Raw genomic sequence first — 23,362 nt, 5'->3', positions numbered from 1 at the left:
CATGGTGCTCAGGGAACAAACACCAGGTCCATGGTGCTGAGGGAACAAACAGCAGGTCCATGGTGCTGAGGGAACAGGGAACAAACAGCAGGTCCATGGTGCTGAGGGAACAGGGAACAAACAGCAGGTCCATGGTGCTGAGGGAACAGGGAACAAACACCAGGTCCATGGTGCTGAGGGAACAAACACCAGGTCCATGGTGCTGAGGGAACAAACAGCAGGTCCATGGTGCTGAGGGAACAGGGAATAAACAGCAGGTCCATGGTGCTGAGGGAACAAACAGCAGGTCCATGGTGCTGAGGGAACAGGGAACAAACAGCAGGTCCATGGTGCTGAGGGAACAAACAGCAGGTCCATGGTGCTGAGGGAACAAACAGCAGGTCCATGGTGCTGAGGGAACAAACAGCAGGTCCATGGTGCTGAGGGAACAAACAGCAGGTCCATGGTGCTGAGGGAACAGGGAACAAACAGCAGGTCCATGGTGCTGAGGGAACAGGGAACAAACAGCAGGTCCATGGTGCTGAGGGAACAGGGAACAAACAGCAGGTCCATGGTGCTGAGGGAACAAACAGCAGGTCCATGGTGCTGAGGGAACAAACAGCAGGTCCATGGTGCTGAGGGAACAGGGAATAAACAGCAGGTCCATGGTGCTGAGAAAATGGGTGTTTATAAAGTTATTTTATAAATTATTATAACCGTTGATATAACAGCATTGTTGAGCCCCAATTTATTTAAATAGTTATGTAACTTGTGAATGAATGATTCTTACCACTTGCTGGGATACTATAGTAAAACACTAGTAGTTTACTACATGTACTACGGGAGAGCACTGCCCAGGCCTGTTCTACTACATGTACTACAGTAGAGCACTGTTCAGGCCTGTTCTACTACATGTACTACGGTAGAGCACTGCTCAGGCCTGTTCTACTACATGTACTACGGTAGAGCACTGCCCAGGCCTGTTCTACTACATGTACTACGGTAGAGCGCTGCCCAGGCCTGTTCTACTACATGTACTACGGTAGAGCACTGTTCAGGCCTGTTCTACTACAGGTACTACAGTAGAGCACTGTTCAGGCCTGTTCTACTACATGTACTACGGTAGAGCACTGCCCAGGCCTGTTCTACTACATGTACTACGGTAGAGCACTGCCCAGGCCTGTTCTACTACATGTACTACGGTAGAGCACTGCCCAGGCCTGTTCTACTACATGTACTACGGTAGAGCACTGCCCAGGCCTGTTCTACTACAGGTACTACGGTAGAGCACTGTTCAGGCCTGTTCTACTACATGTACTACGGTAGAGCACTGTTCAGGCCTGTTCTACTACATGTACTACGGTAGAGCACTGCCCAGGCCTGTTCTACTACAGGTACTACGGTAGAGCACTGTTCAGGCCTGTTCTACTACATGTACTACGGTAGAGCGCTGCCCAGGCCTGTTCTACTACATGTACTACGGTAGAGCACTGTTCAGGCCTGTTCTACTACATGTACTACGGTAGAGCACTGTTCAGGCCTGTTCTACTACATGTACTACGGTAGAGCACTGTTCAGGCCTGTTCTACTACATGTACTACGGTAGAGCGCTGCCCAGGCCTGTTCTACTACATGTACTACGGTAGAGCACTGTTCAGGCCTGTTCTACTACATGTACTACGGTAGAGCACTGCTCAGGCCTGTTCTACTACATGTACTACGGTAGAGCGCTGCTCAGGCCTGTTCTACTACATGTACTACGGTAGAGCACTGCCCAGGCCTGTTCTACTACATGTACTACGGTAGAGCACTGTTCAGGCCTGTTCTACTACAGGTACTACAGTAGAGCGCTGCCCAGGCCTGTTCTACTACATGTACTACGGTAGAGCACTGTTCAGGCCTGTTCTACTACAGGTACTACAGTAGAGCGCTGCCCAGGCCTGTTCTACTACATGTACTACGGTAGAGCACTGCCCAGGCCTGTTCTACTACATGTACTACGGTAGAGCACTGCTCAGGCCTGTTCTACTACAGGTACTACAGTAGAGCGCTGCCCAGGCCTGTTCTACTACATGTACTACGGTAGAGCACTGTTCAGGCCTGTTCTACTACAGGTACTACAGTAGAGCGCTGCCCAGGCCTGTTCTACTACATGTACTACGGTAGAGCGCTGCTCAGGCCTGTTCTACTACATGTACTACGGTAGAGCACTGCCCAGGCCTGTTCTACTACATGTACTACGGTAGAGCACTGTTCAGGCCTGTTCTACTACAGGTACTACAGTAGAGCGCTGCCCAGGCCTGTTCTACTACATGTACTACGGTAGAGCACTGTTCAGGCCTGTTCTACTACAGGTACTACAGTAGAGCGCTGCCCAGGCCTGTTCTACTACATGTACTACGGTAGAGCACTGCCCAGGCCTGTTCTACTACATGTACTACGGTAGAGCACTGCTCAGGCCTGTTCTACTACATGTACTACGGTAGAGCACTGCCCAGGCCTGTTCTACTACATGTACTACGGTAGAGCGCTGTTCAGGCCTGTTCTACTACAGGTACTACAGTAGAGCGCTGCCCAGGCCTGTTCTACTACATGTACTACAGTAGAGCGCTGCCCAGGCCTGTTCTACTACATGTACTACGGTAGAGCGCTGTTCAGGCCTGTTCTACTACAGGTACTACAGTAGAGCGCTGCCCAGGCCTGTTCTACTACATGTACTACGGTAGAGCCATGCCCAGGCCTGTTCTACTACATGTACTACCGTAGAGCACTGTTCAGGCCTGTTCTACTACATGTCCTGTGTGAATCCAAGTGTGCGTTATCTAATTCTCTCCTTCTCTCTCTCGGAGGACCTGACCCCTAGGACCATGCCCCAGGACTACCTGACATGATGACTCCTTGCTGTCCCCAGTCCATCTGACCGTGCTGCTGCTCCAGTTTCAACTGTTCTGCCTTATTATTATACGACCATGCTGGTCATTTATGAACATTTGAACATCTTGGCCATGTTCTGTTATAATCTCCACCCGGCACAGCCAGAAGAGGACTGGCCACCCCACATAGCCTGGTTCCTCTCTAGGTTTCTTCCTAGGTTTTGGGCTTTCTAGAGAGTTTTTCCTAGCCACCGTGCTTCTACACCTGCATTGCTTGCTGTTTGGGGTTTAGGCTGGGTTTCTGTACAGCACTTTGAGATATCAGCTGATGTACGAAGGGCTATATAAATAAATTTGATTTGATGTACTATGGTAGAGCGCTGCATAGGCCTGTTCTACTACATGTACTACGGTAGAGCGCTGCTCAGGCCTGTTCTACTACATGTACTACGGTAGAGCGCTGCCCAGGCCTGTTCTACTACATGTACTACGGTAGAGCGCTGCTCAGGCCTGTTCTACTACATGTACTACGGTAGAGCGCTGCTCAGGCCTGTTCTACTACATGTACTACGGTAGAGCGCTGCTCAGGCCTGTTCTACTACATGTACTACGGTAGAGCGCTGCTCAGGCCTGCAGCCTGTAATCTTGCTGACCTCTGTCTCTTATGTTCCAGCCTTTCCACTGGCTGCTGTCCAGACCATAGAGATAGAGACAGGATGTAGATGGTTGTAACCCCTTTGAGCATGGACGTTGCCTTTCAGGGCTTCCAGCATTTTAAAGTAGTCAACTGGGTGAGGATTCCTATAGGTTGGGAGTGATCAGTCAATGATCAGAGCATTGTTTTCTTCTTCAAATTGGGTTGCTTACGATTTGGGAATGGCTTTAAGCTATATCACAGCCATCTAGTGGTTATGATAGAGCTAGCAAGAAAGGCATTTCCCTGCACTTGTGCATGTAACATTAAAACTTCGATTGGATTTGAAAACTGAACTTGAAACAATAAATGAATGACAAGATTTGGTTCAGGACTCAAGCACTGCAGGTGGCGGTACATCACCAGTATTAGCTTTATGTATTTAAAAAAAGACTACTTTAAAATGGAGATAGCGTCAATGGTGCTGCTCATGCTGTCACAGATGCCTTTATGGTAAAGATACAAAGATGAGTCCTCTATAAGGGATCGATGGCCATGCTGGCCTCTTCCTTCCCATCTTCCTCTCCTCTCCCTTCCTCTCTTCCTCTCCCTTCCTCTCTCCTCTCCCGTCCTCTCCCTTCCTCTCTCCTCTCCCTTCCTCTCTCCTCTCCTCTCCCTTCCTCTCTTCCTCTCCCTTCCTCTCTCCTCTCCCTTCCTCTCTCCTCTCCCTTCCTCTCCCTTCCTCTCTCCTCTCCCTTCCTCTCTCCTCTCCTCTCTTCCTCTCCCTTCCTCTCTCCTCTCCCTTCCTCTCTTCCTCTCCCTTCCTCTCTCCTCTCCCTTCCACTCTCCTCTCCCTTCCTCTCCCTTCCTCTCTCCTCTCCCTTCCTCTCACCTCTCCCTCTCGTCAACACTGATACATATTTGATGATGCTAGTTCAGACCACAGTGATATTTATGAGTGAATCAGGTTGACGCCTGGCAGAGGGCTGGGGAGAGGAGCTTAGGGGTAGAGAGAGGAGTGGGGTTTGGGGTTAGGGTGGGGGGGCTGGGTTATGAGGAGTGGGAAGGGGGGTTAGGGTAGGGTTGGGGATACTGGGAAGAAGAGTGGGAAGGGGAGGGTAGGGTGGGGCTGGGGGGGCAGGGTGAGAAGAGTGGGAAGGAAGGGTTAGGGTGGGGCTGGGGGGGCAGGGTGAGAAGAGTGGAAAGGGGAGGGTAGGGTGGGGCTGGGGGGCAGAGTGAGAAGAGTGGGAAGGGGGGGTTAGGGTGGGGCTGGGTGAGAAGAGTGGGAAGGGGGGGGTTAGGGTGGGGCTGGGGGGGCTGGGTGAGAAGAGTGGGAAGAGAGGGTAGGGTGGGGCTGGGGGGGCTGGGTGAGAAGAGTGGGAAGGGGGGGTTAGGGTGGGGCTGGGTGAGAAGAGTGGGAAGGGGGGGTTTAGGGTGGGGCTGGGGGGGCTGGGTGAGAAGAGTGGGAAGAGAGGGTAGGGTGGGGCTGGGGGGGCTGGGTGAGAAGAGTGGGAAGGGGAGGGTAGTGTGGGGCTGGGGGGGCAGGGTGAGAAGAGTGGGAAGGGGAGGGGAGGGTGGGGCTGGGGGGGCAGGGTGAAAAGAGTAGGAAGGGGAGGGTAGGGTGGGGCTGGGTGAGAAGAGTGGGAAGGGAGGGTTAGGGTGGGGCTGGGTGAGGAGAGTGGGCAGAGAGGGTTAGGGTTCAGTTGGGGCTGGAGAGAGAGAGGGAGAGGTGAGAGAAGAGAGGAGAGAAGGTTGGGGCTAGCAGAATGGACTTCTCTAGAGCATACATTTTTCAACATGTCTTCGAAGTGAGATGTTGAATGTAGTTATTACTGGAAGCTGCTGATTCTGGTCTGCTGACCTGACACACACACGCACACATACACACGCACGCACGCACACACACACACACACACACACACACACACACACACACACACACACACACACACACACACACACACACACACACACACACACACACACACACACAAACAAATAGACAACCAGTAGAGTCCAGATAGATACCAGTAGAGTCCAGATACATGCCAGTAGAGTCCTGATAGATACCAGTAGAGTCCTGATAGATACCAGTAGAGTCCTGATAGATACCAGCAGAGTCCTGATTGATACCAGCAGAGTCCAGATAGATGCCAGTAGAGTCCTGATAGATACCAGTAGAGTCCTGATAGATACCAGCAGAGTCCTGATAGATACCAGTAAAGTCCTGATAGATACCAGCAGAGTCCAGATAGATACCAGCAGAGTCCTGATAGATGCCAGTAGAGTCCTGATTGATACCAGTAGAGTCCTGATAGATACCAGCAGAGTCCTGATAGATACCAGTAGAGTCATGAGTGATACGAGTGGAGTCCTGGATGTTGGGGTTAGTGATAGCCCTGGATGTTAGGGTTAGTGATATCCCTGGATGTTAGGGTTAGTGATAGCCCTCGATGTTAGGGTTAGTGATAGCCCTGGATGTTAGGGTTAGTGATAGCCCTGGATGTTAGGGTTTGTGATAGCCCTGGATGTTAGGGTTAGTGATAGCCCTGGATGTTAGGGTTAGTGAGAGCCCTGGGTGTTAGGGTTAGTGATAGCCCTGGATGTTAGTGATAGCCCTGGATGTTAGGGTTAGTGATAGCCCTGGATGTTAGGGTTTGTGATAGCCCTCGATGTTGGGGTTAGTGATAGCCCTGGATGTTTGTGAGAACCCTGGATGTTAGGGTTTGTGATAGCCCTGGATGTTAGTGATAGCCCTGGATGTTAGGGTTAGTGATAGCCCTGGGTGTTAGGGTTAGTGATAGCCCTGGATGTTAGTGATAGCCCTGGATGTTAGGGTTAGTGATAGCCCTGGATGTTAGGGTTTGTGATAGCCCTGGATGTTAAGGTTAGTGATAGCCCTGGATGTTAGGGTTAGTGATAGCCCTGGATGTTAGGGTTAGTGATAGCCCTGAATGTTAGGGTTTGTGATAGCCCTGGATGTTAGGGTTAGTGAGAGCCCTGGATGTTAGGGTTAGTGATAGCCCTGGATGTTAGGGTTAGTGATCAAATCAAATCAAAATCAAATGAAATGTATTTATATAGCCCTTCGTACATCAGCTGATATCTCAAAGTGCTGTACAGAAACCCAGCCTAAAACCCCAAACAGCAAGCAATACAGGTGTAGAAGCACGGTGGCTAGGAAAAACTCCCTATAAAGGCCAATACCTAGGAAGAAACCTAGAGAGGAACCAGGCTATGTGGGGTGGCCAGTCCTCTTCTGGCTGTGCCGGGTGGAGATTATAACAGAACATGGCCAAGATGTTCAAATGTTCATAAATGACCAGCATGGTCGTATAATAATAAGGCAGAACAGTTGAAACTGGAGAAGCAGCACGGTCAGATGGACTGGGGACAGCAAGGAGTCATCATGTCAGGTAGTCCTGGGGCATGGTCCTAGGGCTCAGGTCCTCCGAGAGAGAGAAAGAAAGAGAGAATTAGAGAAAGCATATGTGGGGTGGCCAGTCCTCTTCTGGCTGTGCCGGGTGGAGATTATAACAGAACATGGCCAAGATGTTCAAATCAAATCAAATGTATTTATATAGCCCTTCGTACATCAGCTGATATCTCAAAGTGCTGTACAGAAACCCAGCCTAAAACCCCAAACAGCAAGCAATGCAGGTGTAGAAGCACGGTTCAAATGTTCATAAATGACCAGCATGTTCCAATAATAAGAAGGCAGAACAGTTGAAACTGGAGCAGCAGCACGGCCAGGTGGACTGGGGACAGCAAGGAGTCATCATGTCAGGTAATCCTGGGGCATGGTCCTAGGGCTCAGGTCCTCCGAGAGAGAGAAAGAAAGAGAGGAGAGAATTAGAGAACACACACTTAGATTCACACAGGACACCGAATAGGACAGGAGAAGTACTCCAGATATAACAAACTGACCCTAGCCCCCGACACATAAACTACTGCAGCATAAATACTGGAGGCTGAGACAGGAAGGGTCAGGAGACACTGTGGCCCCATCCGAGGACAGGGCCCAACATGAAGGATATAACCCCACCCACTTTGCCAAAGCACAACCACCAACTTACCATCCTGAGACAGGGCCGAGTATAGCCCACAAAGATCTCCGTCATGGCACAACCCAAGGGGGGGGCGCCAACCCAGACAGGATGATAGCCCTGGATGTTAGTTATAGCCCTGGATGTTAGTGATAGCCCTGGATGTTAGGGAGAGCCCTGGATGTTAGGGTTGTGGAGAGCCCTGGATGTTAGGGTTTGTGATAGCCCTGGATGTTAGGGTTGTGATAGCCCTGGATGTTAGGGTTTGTGATAGCCCTGGATGTTAGTTATAGCCCTGGATGTTAGGGTTTGTGATAGCCCTGGATTTTAGGGTTTGTAATAGCCCTGGATGTTAGGGTTAGTGAGAGCCCTGTATGTTAGGGTTAGTGAGAGCCCTGGATGTTAGGGTTAGTGATAGCCCTGGATGTTAGGGTTAGTGACAGCCCTGGATGTTAGGGTTAGTGACAGCCCTGGATGTTAGGGATAGCCCTGGATGTTAGGGTTAGTGAGAGCCCTGGATGTTAGGGATAGCCCTGGGTGTTAGGGATAGTGATAGCCCTGGATGTTAGGGTTAGTGAGAGCCCTGGATGTTAGGGTTAGTGATAGCCCTGGATGTTAGGGATAGCCCTGGATGTTAGGGTTAGTGAGAGCCCTGGATGTTAGGGTTAGTGAGAGCCCTGGATGTTAGGGTTAGTGAGAGCCCTGGATGTTAGGGTTAGTGATAGCCCTGGATGTTAGGGTTAGTGACAGCCCTGGATGTTAGGGTTAGTGATAGCCCTGGATGTTAGGGTTAGTGAGAGCCCTGGATGTTAGGGATAGCCCTGGATGTTAGGGTTAGTGAGAGCCCTGGATGTTAGGGTTAGTGAGAGCCCTGGATGTTAGGGTTAGTGAGAGCCCTGGATGTTAGGGTTAGTGAGAGCCCTGGATGTTAGGGTTAGTGATAGCCCTGGATGTTAGGGATAGCCCTGGATGTTAGGGTTAGTGAGAGCCCTGGATGTTAGGGATAGCCCTGGGTGTTAGGGATAGTGATAGCCCTGGATGTTAGGGTTAGTGAGAGCCCTGGATGTTAGGGTTAGTGATAGCCCTCGATGTTTGTGATAGGGAGAGCCTTACTGTATATACAGGAGTTAGGTATCGGTATCTGTCCTAGTCGATGTCCATAGCTCGGATGGGCAGGCGTCTGCCTCTCTAAAGCACATAGGCCAGCAGCCATCTGTCCGTCAGAGCTGCAGATTACGAATGCAACCAGAGAGAGAGAGAGAGAGAGCACTACTCTCTTCGCGAAAGCAGGACTGTAGTAGCACGCATAGGCGGTGCGCTTTAAAGTGGGAAGTTTCGAAAAGGATTCTGTATATATCAGCACCTCCATGTCGGCTCTGCTGGATATTTACACACCGATGCTATGGTTACCTTTATTACGGTAAGACACGTTTACAAAACAACTTTACTGGCTCAACTGATGTTGTTTTGATTTGTAACTCAGTCGCTGTGACACGACCGTGTCTTGAGTGACAGACCGAGCGGCGTGTTTCAAGGAGAAAGTGTAATTAAAACGAGGAAAACAACGAAAGAGTGAAATATGTTGTGAAGTTGGTAGCTACCGTTGCAGCTGATATAGTACAGGTTGTACTGTTGTAAAACTGTTCTAAAACCACATCTAAACGTCTGGTTTGGATACATGGAAGGGATTGAATTATAAATGATATATTTCCTTCAATAAGACAGTTGAATAATAGCCCAGTATTGTGTAGAATGTGTTTTGAGGCTCGGTAAAGGAAGCCCATCATATGGGTAGATCCAGTCGGAATGTGTAACGCTATGCGCTGAGCGCTGCCCCGGGGGTGAACAGAAAACCAGTACGGGCAAATTCACTCCTTACCTCCCCGGAATACACTCCTTCTATACCTCAGGTAGACAATAGACAGGGCTGGTCTGCGGCTCAGCTATTCCAACACGTAGCCTGCCATACACACATTATATATTATGTTCAACGGAAGAATGTGAAGTAGACTACTGTACATAGAGTGGATATGTTGTGGAATTCCTGGTCGCGCTTTAAATGAACTAAATCAAACATCCAACTTCCCTGACGCCCTCAGAGGGGAAATAAAGTCAGTATGGCTCTACAACTGAAACAATACAGCATAATGCGTTCAGCCTGTCAATCTGTCAGCGTGTCTGTCAGCTCAACAGTCTGTGTGCAGGAGAAAGTGAACATTATAATTTGAGCCAACGGGCACCCTGTCCCGGGAAACATTTGCGGCTGCGTGATGCGCAGCAGTTATTTGAATGTTATAATGTGGAATGATAAATCACTGCCCCAGAACCCTTAAAATGATGCTTTATTTTCCCCATCGGCTTCACTTTGGTGTGCCGATAGGTTGCCCTAAACACAGACAGAGATAGCAGACAATCCCTGAAATGGATAATCCCGCAAATCTGAGGAATAGATGGGATTGGCTATTGCCCTGGCTCGGGTGGTGGTGAAGTGTTAATAAGGGAGAGAGAAGCGGTTCCCTGGTAGTTTGGTCGGTCTGACCGGGCCTCCACCGCAGTGTCGGGGTGGTCCTGTGTCTGGTACAGCGCTGTAGGGATTCTACTACTATTCAGACTACAGACCTATGCCGCATCTGTCAAATACTGGATTTGATGCAGAGCGCATCTGATTTGAGGAGCACTGGGAATTAAGATGAGTGGTTCAACAGGGCAGAAAATGGCCACAGCATAGGCTACACCAGTACAGTACTGCACAGCCTGGCTCTGTGCTACAGGAACCTCACCACAGAGCCAGTAGCTGGTAGGCCTCGGCTACAACACCATGTCCACATTACTGTAGCCCACACCACGTCATAGTCAACTCAATCATGCTCTCCTCAAATGGTCACTTCCAATCTCTGTGAGAGTTTGTGTTGAAAAATAATTAGATTTACATGTGAAATTTCAATAACAAGTATCAATTCCACACAAAATATTGAAGGCCTAGATTCAATCAGATCAAGAGTTAACTAGCGATAGTAAACACTGGCATAGGGATATTTTGGTGGTGTTGAGGTTGGAGTTATCCAATTGGTTAGCAGCTGCTCTTGGGATCAAGCCACGCGCCCACACCCCTCCCACTCGCGTTAGAAAGTGTAGGCAGGCTATTTAAGCGATAAGGCCGATGACGTGTGGTATGTGGTCAACATAACACAATGCGGAGTCCCTGGACACAGCTCTTAGCCGTGGTATACTGACCATATACCACAAACCCCTGAGGTGCCTTATTGCTGTTATAAACTGGTAACTAGCATAATTAGACCAGTAAATAGTACGTTTTTTTTTATACCAATGGTATATGGTGTAATATACCACAGCTTTCAGCCAATCAGCATTCAGGGCTTGAACCAGCCAGTCTATAAATATAGATAATGACCCTCAATGGAAAAGTCCTGGAAGGAAATGATGACGATGTCTATGATCCTAATCAAATCAAAGTGTATTTGTCACGTGGGCCGAATACAACAGTGAAATGCTTACTTACACTGGAGCACTGGTTACTTACAGGCACTAACCAATAGTGCGGAAAAAGGTGTGTGCGTGCGTGTGTGTGTGTGTGTGTGTGTGTGTGTGTGTGTGTGTGTGTGTGTGTGTGTGTGTGTGTGTGTGTGTGTGTGTGTGTGTGTGTGTGTGTGTGTGCGTGTGTGTGCGTGTGCGTGCGCGTGCGCGTGTGTGTGTGTGTATGTGTGTAAGTAAGGAATAAAACAACAGTGAAAAGACATTTGAAAATAAGAGTAGCAATGATATATACAGACACCTGTTAGTCAGGCTGATTGAGGTAGTATGTACATGTAGGTATGGTTAAAGTGACTATGCATATATGATGAACAGAGAGTAGCAATGCCATATACAGACACCTGTTAGTCAGGCTGATTGAGGTAGTATGTACATGTAGGTATGGTTAAAGTGACTATGCATATATGATGAACAGAGAGTAGCAGAAGCGTAAAAGAGGGGTTAGCGGTTGGTGGGACACGATGCAGATAGCCTGGTTAGCCAATGTGCGGGAGCACTGGTTGGTCAGGCCAATTGAGGTAGTATGTACATGAATGTATAGTTAAAGTGACTATGCGTCTATGATAAACAGCGAGTAGCAGCAGTGTAAAAGATGGGTTGAGGGGGAACACAATGCAAATAGTCCGGGTAGCCATTTGGTTACCTGTTCAGGAGTCTTATGGCTTGGGGGTAAAAACTGTTGAGAAGCCTTTTTGTCCTAGACTTGGCACTCCGGTACCGCTTGCCATGCGTTAGCAGAGAGAACAGTCTATGACTGGGGTGGCTGGGATCTTTGACAATTTTTAGGGCCTTCCTCTGACACCGCCTGGTGTAGAGGTCCTGGATGGCATGCAGCTTTGCCCCAGTGATGTACTGGGCCGTACGCACTACCCTCTGAAGTGCCTTGCGGTCGGACACCGAGCAATTGCCAAATGCCGTACCAGGCAGTGATGCAACCGTTCAGGATGCTCTCGATGTTGCAGCTGTAGAACCTTTTGAGGATCTCAGGACCCAGGATGTGTTTTGTCTCCACTCCACCACCAACACAGGCTCTCCTCAGAGGTGTGTTTTGTCCCCACTCCACCACCAACACAGGGATGTGTTTTGTCTCCACTCCACCACCAACACAGTCTCTCCTCAGAGGTGTGTTTTGTCCCCACTCCATCACCAACACAGTCTCTCCTCAGAGGTGTGTTTTGTCCCCACTCCACCACCAACACAGGGATGTGTTTTGTCTCCACTCCACCACCAACACAGGGATGTGTTTTGTCTCCACTCCACCACCAACACAGTCTCTCCTCAGAGGTGTGTTTTGTCCCCACTCCACCACCAACACAGGGATGTGTTTTGTCTCCACTCCACCACCAACACAGTCTCTCCTCAGAGGTGTGTTTTGTCCCCACTCCACCACCAACACAGGCTCTCCTCAGAGGTGTGTTTTGTCTCCACTCCACCACCAACACAGGCTCTCCTCAGGGATGTGTTTTGTCCGCCACTCCACCACCAACACAGTCTCTCCTCAGGGATGTGTTGTGTCTCCACTCCACCACCAACACAGTCTCTCCTCAGGGATGTGTTGTGTCTCCACTCCACCACCAACACAGGCTCTTCTCAGGGATGTGTTTTGTCCCCCACTCCACCACCAACACAGGCTCTCCTCAGAGGTGTGTTTTGTCTCCACTCCACCACCAACACAGGGATGTGTTTTGTCCCCACTCCACCACCACCACAGTCTCTCCTCAGGGATGTGTTTAGTCTCCACTCCACCACCAACACAGGGATGTGTTTTGTCCCCACTCCACCACCACCACAGTCTCTCCTCAGGGATGTGTTTAGTCTCCACTCCACCACCAACACAGGGATGTGTTTTGTCCCCACTCCACCACCAACACAGTCTCTCCTCAGGGATGTGTTTAGTCTCCACTCCACCACCAACACAGGGATGTGTTTTGTCCCCACTCCACCACCAACACAGTCTCTCCTCAGGGATGTGTTGTGTCCCCACTCCACCACCAACACAGTCTCTCCTCAGGGATGTGTTCTGTCCCCCACTCCACCACCAACACAGTCTCTCCTCAGGGATGTGTTTTGTCTCCACTCCACCACCAACACAGGGATGTGTTTTGTCCCCACTCCACCACCAACACAGGGATGTGTTTTGTCTCCACTCCACCACCAACACAGTCTCTCCTCAGGGATGTGTTTTGTCTCCACTCCACCACCAACACAGTCTCTCCTCAGGGATGTGTTTTGTCCCCACTCCACCACCAACACAGGCTCTCCTCAGAGGTGTGTTTTGTCCCCACTCCACCACCAACACAGGGATGTGTTTTGTCCCCACTCCATCACCAACACAGTCTCTCCTCAGGGATGTGTTGTGTCCCCACTCCACCACCAACACAGTCTCTTCTCAGGGATGTGTTGTGTCCCCACTCCTGTACATCTTGTACACTAATAGTTGTACTAGTTCCCATCCTGACCGATACCTCGTTAAGTTCGCTGATGACACTGCCTTGATCAGCCTGTTGCATGATGACGAGGAACATCATGGCCCGGGGTCCTAGATGACTTTGTAGAGTGGTGTGAGGAATCACACTTGGTCCTCAAACCAACAAGACTAAAGAGATGTGCATAGACTTCAGGAAGCGTACAACACCTTCCTCTGCAACATCTATCAGAGGTAAGAACATAGAGATTGTAGAGGAATACACATACCTGGTTGTCCTCATGGAGTAAATATACAGACCTGATCTACAAAAAGAGTCAACAGAGACTGTACTTCCTCAAAAAGCTGGGATCTTTTAATGTAGACTGGACTATACTGACTGTGTTTTACAAATCTTTCGTTGAGAGTATTTTAACTTTTTGTATTGTTTGTTGGTTTGGCAATGCCACTGTCAGCCAGAGAAATATGCAGAGAAGGATTATCACCACAGCAGCAAGGTACTGGGAGTCCAACAGACAGGCCTGGATGAGATCTTTAAGGTCAGGGCTCTCCCCAAGGTACTTGGAGCCAAACAGACAGGCCTGGATGAGATCTTTAAGGTCAGGGCTCTCCCCAAGGTACTTGGAGCCAAACAGACAGACCTGGATGAGATCTTTAAGGTCAGGGCCCTCCCCAAGGTACTTGGAGTCAAACAGACAGGCCTGGATGAGATCTTTAAGGTCAAATAATTTTAGACCCAAGCCACCCTCTGTACCTGGACTTTGAACTACTCCATTCTGGGTGCAGGTATAGGACACCCCTCAGCAGGAAAAACACAAATAGACAATCATTTGTGCCAGGTGTGATATCCCTCCAATATAGCTCGGGCTAATGTTCCTATAGACTCAGTAAGGCCAGCAGGCTAATGTTCCTATAGACTCAGTAAGGCCAGCAGGCTAATGTTCCTATAGACTCAGTAAGGCCAGCAGGCTAATGTTCCTATCCACTCAGTAAGGCCAGCAGGCTAATGTTCCTATAGACTCAGTAAGGCCAGCAGGCTAATGTTCCTATAGACTCAGTAAGGCCAGCAGGCTAATGTTCCTATAGACTCAGTAAGGCCAGCAGGCTAATGTTCCTATAGACTCAGTAAGGCCAGCAGGCTAATGTTCCTATAGACTCAGTAAGGCCAGCAGGCTAATGTTCCTATAGACTCAGTAAGGCCAGCAGGCTAATGTTCCTATAGACTCAGTAAGGCCAGCAGGCTAATGTTCCTATAGACTCAGTAAGGCCAGCAGGCTAATGTTCCTATAGACTCAGTAAGGCCAGCAGGCTAATGTTCCTATAGACTCAGTAAGGCCAGCAGGCTAATGTTCCTATAGACTCAGTAAGGCCAGCAGGCTAATGTTCCTATAGACTCAGTAAGGCCAGCAGGCTAATGTTCCTATAGACTCAGTAAGGCCAGCAGGCTAATGTTCCTATAGACTCAGTAAGGCCAGCAGGCTAGTGTTCCTATAGACTCAGTAAGGCCAGCAGGCTAGTGTTCCTATAGACTCAGTAAGGCCAGCAGGCTAATGTTCCTATAGACTCAGTAAGGCCAGCAGGCTAATGTTCCTATAGACTCAGTAAGGCCAGCAGGCTAATGTTCCTATAGACTCAGTAAGGCCAGCAGGCTAATGTTCCTATAGACTCAGTAAGGCCAGCAGGCTAATGTTCCTATAGACTCAGTAAGGCCAGCAGGCTAATGTTCCTATAGACTCAGTAAGGCCAGCAGGCTAATGTTCCTATAGACTCAGTAAGGCCAGCAGGCTAATGTTCCTATAGACTCAGTAAGGCCAGCAGGCTAATGTTCCTATAGACTCAGTAAGGCCAGCAGGCTAATGTTCCTATAGACTCAGTAAGGCCAGCAGGCTAATGTTCCTATAGACTCAGTAAGGCCAGCAGGCTAATGTTCCTATAGACTCAGTAAGGCCAGCAGGCTAATGTTCCTATAGACTCAGTAAGGCCAGCAGGCTAATGTTCCTATAGACTCAGTAAGGCCAGCAGGCTAATGTTCCTATAGACTCAGTAAGGCCAGCAGGCTAATGTTCCTATAGACTCAGTAAGGCCAGCAGGCTAATGTTCCTATAGACTCAGTAAGGCCAGCAGGCTAATGTTCCTATAGACTCAGTAAGGCCAGCAGGCTAGTGTTCCTATAGACTCAGTAAGGCCAGCAGGCTAGTGTTCCTATAGACTCAGTAAGGCCAGCAGGCTAATGTTCCTATAGACTCAGTAAGGCCAGCAGGCTAATGTTCCTATAGACTCAGTAAGGCCAGCAGGCTAATGTTCCTATAGACTCAGTAAGGCCAGCAGGCTAATGTTCCTATAGACTCAGTAAGGCCAGCAGGCTAATGTTCCTATAGACTCAGTAAGGCCAGCAGGCTAATGTTCCTATAGACTCAGTAAGGCCAGCAGGCTAATGTTCCTATAGACTCAGTAAGGCCAGCAGGCTAATGTTCCTATAGACTCAGTAAGGCCAGCAGGCTAATGTTCCTATAGACTCAGTAAGGCCAGCAGGCTAATGTTCCTATAGACTCAGTAAGGCCAGCAGGCTAATGTTCCTATAGACTCAGTAAGGCCAGCAGGCTAATGTTCCTATAGACTCAGTAAGGCCAGCAGGCTAATGTTCCTATAGACTCAGTAAGGCCAGCAGGCTAATGTTCCTATAGACTCAGTAAGGCCAGCAGGCTAGTCTTTAAAAACATGTTTTTATTGGTATGTAACTGTTATGAAAGTTGTATTGTCAATTTAGTTTTGTATTTAAACTTTAAACGTGTACATGACAATGTAACAACATTTCCCCACGGGGACAATGGAGTCAGTCAGTAAGGATGCTTTAGGTATACGGCTGGGAGCTACTTGTGGATTTGACAGGTCTAAAGCAGTTTCCTCCACCTCAGAGACCGTCAAAACAACCCCTATGCGGATGTTGGCTAAGGCGGATCTGATTGAATCGAGCCCTAAGTTATCTTCAAATGGCAAAATGGAATTCAATTTACCAAACTATGTGACAGGAGGGGAACTTTGAAGAGAGGGTGGTATGTGTGTCAAACACAGCTCATGTGACCTACTGTACCAGAAACCATGAACCATAAGCTCTCTGTGAAGTTTACACTAACAACTTTATTTGTATTGCAGCAGTAGACTGACTGGCCTGGTCCCAGATCAGTTTGTATTGCAGCAGTAGACTGACTAGCCTGGTCCCAGATCAGTTTGTATTGTAGCAGTAGACTGACTGGCCTGGTCCCGGATCAGTTTGTATTGCAGCAGTAGACTGACTGGCCTGGTCCCAGATCAGTTTGTATTGTAGCAGTAGACTGACTAGCCTGGTCCCGGATCAGTTTGTATTGTAGCAGTAGACTGACTAGCCTGGTCCCGGATCAGTTTGTATTGTAGCAGTAGACTGACTAGCCTGGTCCCGGATCAGTTTGTATTGCAGCAGTAGACTGACTAGCCTGGTCCCGGATCAGTTTGTATTGTAGCAGTAGACTGACTAGCCTGGTCCCGGATCAGTTTGTATTGCAGCAGTAGACTGACTGGCCTGGTCCCGGATCAGTTTGTATTGCAGCAGTAGACTGACTAGCCTGGTCCCGGATCAGTTTGTATTGCAGCAGTAGACTGACTGGCCTGGTCCCGGATCAGTTTGTATTGCAGCAGTAGACTGACTAGCCTGGTCCCAGATCAGTTTGTATTGCAGCAGTAGACTGACTGGCCTGGTCCCAGATCAGTTTGTATTGCAGCAGTAGACTGACTAGCCTGGTCCCGGATCAGTTTGTATTGTAGCAGTAGACTGACTAGCCTGGTCCCGGATCAGTTTGTATTGTAGCAGTAGACTGACTGGCCTGGTCCTGGATCAGTTTGTATTGCAGCAGTAGACTGACTAGCCTGGTCCCGGATCAGTTTGTATTGCAGCAGTAGACTGACTAGCCTGGTCCCGGATCAGTTTGTATTGCAGCAGTAGACTGACTGGCCTGGTCCCGGATCAGTTTGTATTGCAGCAGTAGACTGACTAGCCTGGTCCCAGATCAGTTTGTATTGCAGCAGTAGACTGACTAGCCTGGTCCCGGATCAGTTTGTATTGTAGCAGTAGACTGACTGGCCTGGTCCCGGATCAGTTTGTATTGTAGCAGTAGACTGACTAGCCTGGTCCCGGATCAGTTTGTATTGCAGCAGTAGACTGACTGGCCTGGTCCCGGATCAGTTTGTATTGCAGCAGTAGACTGACTAGCCTGGTCCCGGATCAGTTTGTATTGCAGCAGTAGACTGACTAGCCTGGTCCCGGATCAGTTTGTATTGCAGCAGTAGACTGACTGGCCTGGTCCCGGATCAGTTTGTATTGCAGCAGTAGACTGACTAGCCTGGTCCCGGATCAGTTTGTATTGCAGCAGTAGACTGACTGGCCTGGTCCCGGATCAGTTTGTATTGCAGCAGTAGACTGACTGGCCTGGTCCCAGATCAGTTTGTATTGCAGCAGTAGACTGACTGGCCTGGTCCCGGATCAGTTTGTATTGCAGCAGTAGACTGACTAGCCTGGTCCCGGATCAGTTTGTATTGCAGCAGTAGACTGACTGGCCTGGTCCTGGATCAGTTTGTATTGTAGCAGTAGACTGACTGGCCTGGTCCCAGATCAGTTTGTATTGTAGCAGTAGACTGACTGGCCTGGTCCCGGATCAGTTTGTATTGCAGCAGTAGACTGACTGGCCTGGTCCCAGATCAGTTTGTATTGTAGCAGTAGACTGACTGGCCTGGTCCCAGATCAGTTTGTATTGCAGCAGTAGACTGACTGGCCTGGTCCCGGATCAGTTTGTATTGCAGCAGTAGACTGACTAGCCTGGTCCCGGATCAGTTTGTATTGCAGCAGTAGACTGACTAGCCTGGTCCCGGATCAGTTTGTATTGCAGCAGTAGACTGACTGGCCTGGTCCCGGATCAGTTTGTATTGCAGCAGTAGACTGACTAGCCTGGTCCCAGATCAGTTTGTATTGCAGCAGTAGACTGACTGGCCTGGTCCCAGATCAGTTTGTATTGCAGCAGTAGACTGACTGGCCTGGTCCCAGATCAGTTTGTATTGCAGCAGTAGACTGACTGGCCTGGTCCCAGATCAGTTTGTATTGCAGCAGTAGACTGACTAGCCTGGTCCCGGATCAGTTTGTATTGCAGCAGTAGACTGACTGGCCTGGTCCCAGATCAGTTTGTATTGCAGCAGTAGACTGACTGGCCTGGTCCCAGATCAGTTTGTATTGCAGCAGTAGACTGACTGGCCTGGTCCCGGATCAGTTTGTATTGCAGCAGTAGACTGACTAGCCTGGTCCCGGATCAGTTTGTATTGCAGCAGTAGACTGACTAGCCTGGTCCCGGATCAGTTTGTATTGCAGCAGTAGACTGACTGGCCTGGTCCCGGATCAGTTTGTATTGCAGCAGTAGACTGACTAGCCTGGTCCCAGATCAGTTTGTATTGCAGCAGTAGACTGACTGGCCTGGTCCCAGATCAGTTTGTATTGCAGCAGTAGACTGACTGGCCTGGTCCCAGATCAGTTTGTATTGCAGCAGTAGACTGACTGGCCTGGTCCCAGATCAGTTTGTATTGCAGCAGTAGACTGACTGGCCTGGTCCCAGATCAGTTTGTATTGCAGCAGTAGACTGACTAGCCTGGTCCCGGATCAGTTTGTATTGCAGCAGTAGACTGACTGGCCTGGTCCCAGATCAGTTTGTATTGCAGCAGTAGACTGACTGGCCTGGTCCCAGATCAGTTTGTATTGCAGCAGTAGACTGACTGGCCTGGTCCCGGATCAGTTTGTATTGCAGCAGTAGACTGACTGGCCTGGTCCCGGATCAGTTTGTATTGCAGCAGTAGACTGACTAGCCTGGTCCTGGATCAGTTTGTATTGCAGCAGTAGACTGACTAGCCTGGTCCCGGATCAGTTTGTATTGTAGCAGTAGACTGACTGGCCTGGTTCCGGATCAGTTTGTATTGCAGCAGTAGACTGACTAGCCTGGTCCCGGATCAGTTTGTATTGCAGCAGTAGACTGACTGGCCTGGTCCCGGATCAGTTTGTATTGCAGCAGTAGACTGACTGGCCTGGTCCCAGATCAGTTTGTATTGCAGCAGTAGACTGACTGGCCTGGTCCCGGATCAGTTTGTATTGCAGCAGTAGACTGACTGGCCTGGTCCCGGATCAGTTTGTATTGCAGCAGTAGACTGACTAGCCTGGTCCCGGATCAGTTTGTATTGCAGCAGTAGACTGACTAGCCTGGTCCCGGATCAGTTTGTATTGTAGCAGTAGACTGACTGGCCTGGTTCCGGATCAGTTTGTATTGCAGCAGTAGACTGACTAGCCTGGTCCCGGATCAGTTTGTATTGCAGCAGTAGACTGACTGGCCTGGTCCCAGATCTGATTGTATTGTAGCAGTAGACTGACTGGCCTGGTCCCAGATCTGATTGTATTGTAGCAGTAGACTGACTGGCCTGGTCCCAGATCAGTTTGTATTGCAGCAGTAGACTGACTGGCCTGGTCCCGGATCAGTTTGTATTGTAGCAGTAGACTGACTAGCCTGGTCCCGGATCAGTTTGTATTGCAGCAGTAGACTGACTAGCCTGGTCCCGGATCAGTTTGTATTGTAGCAGTAGACTGACTAGCCTGGTCCCAGATCAGTTTGTATTGCAGCAGTAGGCTGACTGGCCTGGCACCAGATCTGATTGTATTGCAGCAGTAGACTGACTAGCCTGGTCCCAGATCTGATTGTATTGCAGCAGTAGGGACCTGGTCCCAGATCTGATTGTATTGCAGCAGTAGACTGACTAGCCTGGCACCAGATCTGATTGTATTGCAGCAGTAGACTGACTAGCCTGGCACCAGATCTGATTGTATTGTAGCAGTAGACTGACTGACCTGGTCCCAGATCTGTTCTTGATCTTGCCAACTCCATGGCTGTCAACGTCACTAATGTCACTGTACAGTCAAACATGACAGTTCCATGTGCATTGGGCAAGAGAGCAGAACCAGCTTGGCACCAGAACCAGGCTATTGTAGTGTCCATACCTGGCCAAGGCCCAGTCCCAACGGTTTACACACTAATAGGACCATGTGGACATACTTCTGGACATCTAGAGACTCCACAGAAACATGTCTCTACATATTGGACCATATAGGGACACAGTTATACCCTCATACTGCTGTGGGTGTCAGTGTGTTTGTGTGTCCTGAGGTGCAGAACAGAGCAGAGCAGGGAAACATCATGTGGTCTGAAGGTGAATGACCACATGTTTATGCAGCCCCATCACATGACGCCCCAGAACAGAGAACAATCACAGTGAGGACATAAGGAGGCTGACTTGGTGATTATATCAGTAGAATAATCTCTGTAGTGTAGATATGGACATTATATCTATAGTGTAGATATGGACATTATATCTATAGTGTAGATATGGACATTATATCTATAGTGTAGATATGGACATTATATCTATAGTGTAGATATGGACATTATATCTATAGTGTAGATATGGACATTATATCTATAGTGTAGATATGGACATTATATCTATAGTGTAGATATGGACATTATATCTATAGTGTAGATATGGACATTATATCTATAGTGTAGATATGGACATTATATCTATAGTGTAGATATGGACATTATATCTATAGTGTAGATATGGACATTATATCTATAGTGTAGATATGGACATTATATCTATAGTGTAGATATGGACATTATATCTATAGTGTAGATATGGACATTATATCTATAGTGTAGATATGGACATTATATCTATAGTGTAGATATGGACATTATATCTATAGTGTAGATATGGACATTATATCTATAGTGTAGATATGTACATTATATCTATAGTGTAGATATGGACATTATATCTATAGTGTAGATATGGACATTATATCTATATAATAATGTCTATAGTGTAGATATGGACATTATATCTATAGTGTAGATATGGACATTATATCTATAGTGTAGATATGGACTTTATATCTATAGTGTAGATATGGACATTATATCTATAGTGTAGATATGGACATTATATCGATATAATAATATCTATAGTGTTGATATGCACATTATATCTATAGTGTAGATATGGACATTATATCTATATAATAATATCTATAGTGTAGATATGGACATTATATCTATAGTGTAGATATGGACATTATATCTATAGTGTAGATATGGACATTATATCTATATAATAATGTCTATAGTGTAGATATGGACATTATATCTATAGTGTAGATATGGACATTATATCTATAGTGTAGATATGGACATTATATCTATAGTGTAGATATGGACATTATATCTATAGTGTAGATATGGACATTATATCTATAGTGTAGATATGTACATTATATCTATAGTGTAGATATGGACATTATATCTATAGTGTAGATATGGACATTATATCTATAGTGTAGATATGGACATTATATCTATATAATAATGTCTATAGTGTAGATATGGACATTATATCTATAGTGTAGATATGGACATTATATCTATATAATAATGTCTATAGTGTAGATATGGACATTATATCTATAGTGTAGATATGGACATTATATCTATAGTGTAGATATGGACATTATATCTATAGTGTAGATATGGACATTATATCTATATAATAATGTCTATAGTGTAGATATGGACATTATATCTATAGTGTAGATATGGACATTATATCTATAGTGTAGATATGGACATTATATCTATATAATAATATCTATAGTGTAGATATGGACATTATATCTATAGTGTAGATATGTACATTATATCTATAGTGTAGATATGGACATTATATCTATATAATAATGTCTATAGTGTAGATATGGACATTATATCTATAGTGTAGATATGGACATTATATCTATAGTGTAGATATGTACATTATATCTATAGTGTAGATATGGACATTATATCTATAGTGTAGATATGGACATTATATCTATAGTGTAGATATGGACATTATATCTATATAATAATATCTATAGTGTAGATATGGACATTATATCTATAGTGTAGATATGGACATTATATCTGTATAATAATCTCTGTGATTGTGTTCTACTTCAGTAGAGTAAACGATATGGACAATGTATCTCTGTAGTGTAGATATGGACAATGTATCTCTGTAGTGTAGATAGACTGACTGTAGGGATGGTGATTGTGTTCTACTACAGTAGAGTAAACGATATGGACATTGTATCTCTGTAGTGTAGATAGACTGACTGTAGGGATGGTGATTGTGTTCTACTACAGTAGATTAAAGGTCAGTCCAGTACAGGCAGGCTTAGCTGAATGAACAACAAAGGTGGAATGCAATATAACATTTTACGAGATCGTTTGGGGAATGGCCTCGCCTCCAACGGAAGATCCTCAGAGCCAGATGATGTGATGACAGGTAAACCTATGCTGGATCCCCCCCCTCCAACGGAAGATCCTCAGAGCCAGATGATGTGATGACAGGTATACCTATGCTGGATCCCCCCCCCTCCAACGGAAGATCCTCAGAGCCAGATGATGTGATGACAGGTACACCTATGCTGGATCCCCCCCCCTCCAACGGAAGATCCTCAGAGCCAGATGATGTGATGACAGGTATACCTATGCTGGATCCCCCCCCCTCCAACGGAAGATCCTCAGAGCCAGATGATGTGATGACAGGTATACCTATGCTGGATCCCCCCCCCCTCCAATGGAAGATCCTCAGAGCCAGATGATGTGATGACAGGTATACCTATGCTGGATCCCCCCCCTCAGAGCCAGATGATGTGATGACAGGTATACCTATGCTGGATCCCCCTCCTCCAACGGAC

At 47.6% G+C, this 23,362-nt stretch overlaps 1 protein-coding gene across 1 annotated transcript in view; it reads left to right on the top strand.

Annotated features, from left to right (window-relative positions):
* The first annotated feature begins 8,696 nt into the window (after nucleotides 1–8,696).
* Nucleotides 8,697–23,362, top strand: part of LOC116371812 (neurotrophin-3-like) — a 131,755-nt gene continuing 117,089 nt past the window's right edge. The window contains exon 1 of the mRNA XM_031820829.1: nucleotides 8,697–8,952. Coding sequence (XP_031676689.1) covers nucleotides 8,935–8,952 — 18 coding nt within the window. The 5' untranslated portion in view covers nucleotides 8,697–8,934. The remainder of the gene's footprint in view (nucleotides 8,953–23,362) is intronic.

The sequence above is a fragment of the Oncorhynchus kisutch genome, unplaced genomic scaffold (genome assembly GCF_002021735.2).
Source record: "Oncorhynchus kisutch isolate 150728-3 unplaced genomic scaffold, Okis_V2 scaffold3703, whole genome shotgun sequence".
NCBI lineage: Eukaryota > Metazoa > Chordata > Actinopteri > Salmoniformes > Salmonidae > Oncorhynchus > Oncorhynchus kisutch.
Note: the sequence above shows the minus strand (reverse complement) of the source record. Positions and strands in the feature narration are given on the sequence as shown.